Source organism: Vollenhovia emeryi, unplaced genomic scaffold, assembly GCF_000949405.1.
Source record: "Vollenhovia emeryi isolate VEMERY1.0 unplaced genomic scaffold, V.emery_V1.0 DF939570.1, whole genome shotgun sequence".
Lineage (NCBI taxonomy): Eukaryota > Metazoa > Arthropoda > Insecta > Hymenoptera > Formicidae > Vollenhovia > Vollenhovia emeryi.
In genome coordinates, this window is record NW_011966796.1 from 20,404 (window position 1) to 25,425 (window position 5,022).

The window sequence follows — 5,022 nt, forward strand, 5'->3', positions numbered from 1 at the left end:
TCTAACATCTGCCATACAAGATAGATCTCAGGTTGACTCTGTTTACATTGAGTTTAGGAAGGCATTTGACAGCGTTGACCACTCTATCTTAATTGGGAAACTTCGGACCCTAGGGTTCGACGGCTCTCTTTTGCGTTGGATATTAAGCTTTCTCTCTAACAGGACTCAGGTTGTAAAATATTTTGACTGTTTATCTAGAGACTTTGCCGTTGCGTCTGGTGCGCCGCAGGGCTCTCATCTTGGACCTCTCCTATTTGTTTTATTTATTAATGACATTTCTAGTTATCTTAAATACTGTGACTTCTTATTATATGCTGATGATCTGAAACTATTCAAACGTATTGACTCCCCTGCGGATGCACTTTTATTGCAGTACGATCTTCTGGCTCTTGGGTCCTGGTGTGAGAGAAATTGCCTGAGGCTTAATATCTCAAAATGTATTATTGCCCGTTTTACTCGTAAACGCGACCCATATCTTTTTAATTATGTGCTTGACGGATTACCTCTCACAGTGGTGGAAGAGATCCGTGATCTAGGTATCTTATTTTGTAGCAATTTAACTTTCAATAATCATATAAAGCCTATTGTAGCTTCTGCAAACAGAACTCGCGGATTCATTCTTCGCCGGGGGAGATATTTTAATAACGTAAACACATTAAGACTTTTGTACTGCGCGTTGGTCCGTCCAAGGTTAGAGTACTGCTTTCTACTATTTCCAAATGCCTACACGAGAGGGGAAAGATTCATAAAGAAGGAAAATAGGTTCCGCGTGAACTCAGTGAAGCCAACAAAAATCAACGAGTACCAGTATGCTTTTCTCTTCTCAATAAGCAGCGTAGAAAGTCTTTCTTGTGGAAAATGGTTACGGGTGATGAAAAGTAAATACTCTATGACAATCCAAAACGCAGGAAATCAGGGGTAAATTCCGGCGAACCCTCAACATCGGTCGCAAAATCCAATCGCTTCGCAAAGAAAGTTCTGCTCTGCATTTGGTGGGATATCAAGGGCGTGTTTTATTATAAGCTCTTAGAACCGAATGAAACAATTACTGCGAACCGCTATCAAGACCAATTAATGCGTTTGAGTCAAGAAGTAGCACGAAAACGCCCGTATACTAGCAAAGAAGAACGTCTTATGAAATTGTTGCATGATAACGCTAGGCCACATATTGTTTCTACGACAAAAACATCATAATGAGTCTTGGCTGGGACGTCTTGCAGCACCCGGCGTATTCACCAGACATCGCTCCTACCGATTGCCACTTGTTCCAGTCGGTGCAACATGCCTTGTCCGATACGCACTTCAAATCAGTAGATGAGATCCGAAAATGGTTCGACGAATTTATCGTTTATTATCCAAAGATACAACATTTTTCCAAGATGTAATTCAATTACCTGACAGATGGCTTAAGGTTATATAAAGAAATGATGAATACTTTGATTGACAATATTGTTTTACTTTCTCTTAAAATAACTCTTAAATATAACTGAAAAATTTGGATTATTCATGTGTATATACATTGCGTGTACATCATTTGTACATGCACCTAATACTTTATTTTGATTATTAATACTTTATTAGAATCCAAACGTCGTCGCGTCTAAAAACTTAATATTTTAATTTTACATTTCATATTCCGTATTTCGTGTTTCTGTTTTTTTCCCACGAATTTAATACAAAGTTTTGCTAATTATGCATAAAAGGGGCCTTCTCTCCGATTTCATTAATTTTTTTTGTATGTTGTTGGGGGTGGACGACACGAACAATAAATATATGTATAACCATCTTATCATAGACGGCTTTCTATGATAGAATCGAAATAAATTCAAAATTTACAAACGTTGCGTGTGCGCGCGCGCGTGTGTGTGTGTGTGTGTATGTAAAATTCGGTTTAGCAGCGCCAAGAAACGCATGCTCAGTATATTTATAACGAATTTTACACACACACGCGCGCGCGCGACTCCGTCGACAATGACGACGATGACGACGTTTTTTAATTGAAAATTACCTCCACTTGTAGTAAACACAGGGAGAAAATAAAAATTTTTTTCTCATGCAAGGCGAACCCGAGCTATTGATTGAACGTACTTAGAAGTTGATCGAGACAGCCATTATTGAGATCCGGCAATGTAAGGCCCTTTCAACTCGTAAAAGGCTATACGGTCGATCCTGCGCGCTTCGTTTCACTCCGCTTATACCTAGCATTATCGTGTCTCTTGATACAATAAATATCATTGGACGCTCTTAAATGTCCGTATTAATAATTTCTCATTTTTAACTAGAAGGTCATCTTGGATGAGTGTTGTCAAAGTAATAGCCGAACCCACTTGTTAAAAACGTGAATATTGTATCTGTTGTATGCTATATGTTACAATACAAAGTCCTGTTGTGCGTTATTCGATAGGAATATAATCGTTCAAAGAAATGTGACATTTATGTGCGAGACCGACTATGTGTAGTTTCTGCGAGTACGCGAGCTGTCACTTGCCAGAAACGTGTGCAACCACCACAATCATAATTACTAAATATCTTTAACAGATAATTACGATACCTTACATGCTAGTACGAATCTTTTACCATTAATAGTCGCATTTATTATAAATTTACCATACCATACAATTGTAAACCCAAACGTCTGTCGGACGAAACTTCTTACGCAACTCCAAATGCAGTGTCACGTCAAAAATTTTTAGGAATTTAAACTCAGGACTCTTTATTGAGAATCTCCGCGGCCAGCTTATTCTCCAATGACATATCAGCGTCCTCCCATCCCCATATAATTTTCTCTTGGGTGTGAAGTTCATCCTTATGATCACCCGTTCGCTCATATATCGAACCGTCACCTGTTCGGGCTGCGCGTTTCTTTACTAAGTCGTGTCCCACGGTCTTCAGATCGTATGCCCAGCCGAGCCAGGCGAAAAAGTCGATGAAAGCACAGGTAATGTTTCTGCGGTAGTATCCTAATTCGGCGGCCTTGTAATCCCATGGAAACACATGATGATAATTGTGCCACATCTCGCCGAAAACACCGATACCGAGGATGCTGTAGCCGTCAGTAGGGCTAATGGAGCTACGATAAAAATACCAACACGTTCCTCTTATCGATTTCTGTTTCTGTAGATTTACGACTTGAAATACGAACAATAGGATAAACGATGATACTCACCTGTCGTACGGTTTCATACCCCACATGTGGGCCGCGGAATTTACCAACCAAGTTCCGTTCAATGCTGTTACGTATTTGCAAACGGCACCGTACCACGCGTAAATGGGTCTCTCGTTCCAAAAGTAGATTGGTACCAACATGGGAAGCACGAAGCATAAAAGAGGCATCAGAACAGCGTAGTACCTGTTACGTAAACGTAGAGATTCATTTAGTTGAAACCGGATGATAATCTTTCTTTAAGAAAGAACATATGATAATACAAGTGAAACTTTATCAACCCATCTTGGAAAATAATGTCTGCGTCGATGACAAATTACCGTACCTACGTTGCCAGACGACGATAGGATCTTTCTCGAGATCGCTCATGTCGATCGTGGCTCCCTTACTAATAACGTCCGGATGCTTGCGGATCAACAGCCAGCCTACGTGCGAGAAGAAGAAGCCTCTCTTCGAATTATGCGGATCCGCATCCGTGTCCGTGAATTTATGGTGTACTCGGTGATCCCTTACCCATTCGTAAATGTGATTCTGCAAAACGTACATTAAATGATAATTATATTTAGACTTTCTTCTTAGAAACCTCCCTATAAAGTACATTTTTTAATGAACAATGAACCTCTTTTTATATTTCAAGAGTATTGCGCTTTAAAATACATCTTTAAAATACAGCCATATTACTTTAAATTATGATATAATAATTATAAATTTGTAATAATGATTGTTACTTTTCTTAACGTACATGAATAAGATTGTATAACAGCATTGCCGAAAGACTTACTTGGAAAGCTATGGTGTGTAGAACCATAAGAATAACTCTCATCGGCCATTTCGCTTTATAAGATCGATGACACCACAATCTGTGGACACCTGCTGTAATACCTATACACGAAAAACAACCTAATGCGAAATCTGAAAGAATAAATAAAACATGTGAGCATAACATCATGAGACTGTTCACAAATAAGATTTATAATTATTATTTGATATTTTATAAAAATCTATTTGTTCAAGTTATTGACATCTACTCTTAACGTTATGTCGTCCTGCAAATTAATGATTGTAATTAATGAAATAACATGTTAACTTCGAGTTTTAAGTCTGAAAAGATACGCAAATGTAAGGTACACTAAAGAACCGTATAAAATTTGACATCTGCTATTGTTATTTCTTCTTGCAAATCTATGGTTGCAATTAGTGAAGCAACACTTGAATTTTAAGTTTTAAATCTTAAAATAAATATAAATGTAACGTACACCAAATAAACGTGAGAGGTGAGACCTGCATTGTTAACAGAAGATACCATGCATAAAGTGCAACTATATGAAGGTAAGCAAGAGATATCACGTTTCTCCAAACGATCTTCCACTCGTACTTAGGCTGCGAGTTTAGTGTCGTTTGGGTTAACAGTTTTTGCTTCAAGGCCTTTTCTCCCACTGAGTTATTTTGCGACACATCCTGCTTAGTAGCTTCAAGAACTAACGTTGTCGAACTACCAAATAAATTTGGAGTCATAATGCTGGAATATCTATAATAAGTAATTACAGTTCTAAAATTAAAGAAAGCTATGATTATGTTTCACAGTATTTTTAAATATTTACAACATATATTGAAAGTGAGAGAAAGGAAACGTTAGAATGCTGTAACAAGCTGATTTGGATTTCTTCAGTGGCACAAGTATAAATTCAGCAAAAGAAATATTAATAAGATATATATTCTCCGAGGACTGATTAAAATTCTTAAAAATTAAAATGAACCTTTCAATCAAAGAAATAGCAAATTCAAATTTTAGAAAACTCATATAAGTAAATTAGCAATTTGTAATACAGCATTTGTAAAATTATTAAATTTTAATTTTA

The 5,022-nt window shown here is 37.3% G+C and overlaps 1 protein-coding gene across 1 annotated transcript; it reads right to left on the reverse strand.

Annotated features, from left to right (window-relative positions):
• Nucleotides 1–2,032: 2,032 nt before the first annotated feature.
• LOC105557201 (acyl-CoA Delta(11) desaturase-like) lies at nt 2,033–4,691 on the reverse strand. The gene is made up of 5 exons (XM_012004385.1): nt 4,420–4,691; nt 3,945–4,075; nt 3,489–3,694; nt 3,167–3,349; nt 2,033–3,070 (listed from the first exon to the last, which is right to left on the reverse strand). The coding sequence occupies exons 1-5, from the start codon at nt 4,676–4,678 to the stop codon at nt 2,704–2,706; spliced, it is 1,146 nt and encodes a 381-aa protein (XP_011859775.1). The 5' UTR covers nt 4,679–4,691; the 3' UTR covers nt 2,033–2,703.
• Nucleotides 4,692–5,022: the final 331 nt, after the last annotated feature.

Excerpts from the sequence above, each read along its gene's own strand:
- LOC105557201 (XM_012004385.1), bottom strand. The coding sequence starts at position 4,678 with ATGACTCCAAATTTATTTGGTAGTTCGACAACGTTAGTTCTTGAAGCT. Across the intron at positions 4,076-4,419 it reads ACCTCTCACGTTTATTTGGT|ATTTCGCATTAGGTTGTTTT; the intron begins GTACGTTACATT and ends TTATTCTTTCAG. Across the intron at positions 3,071-3,166 it reads GGTATGAAACCGTACGACAG|CTCCATTAGCCCTACTGACG; the intron begins GTGAGTATCATC and ends TTTTTATCGTAG.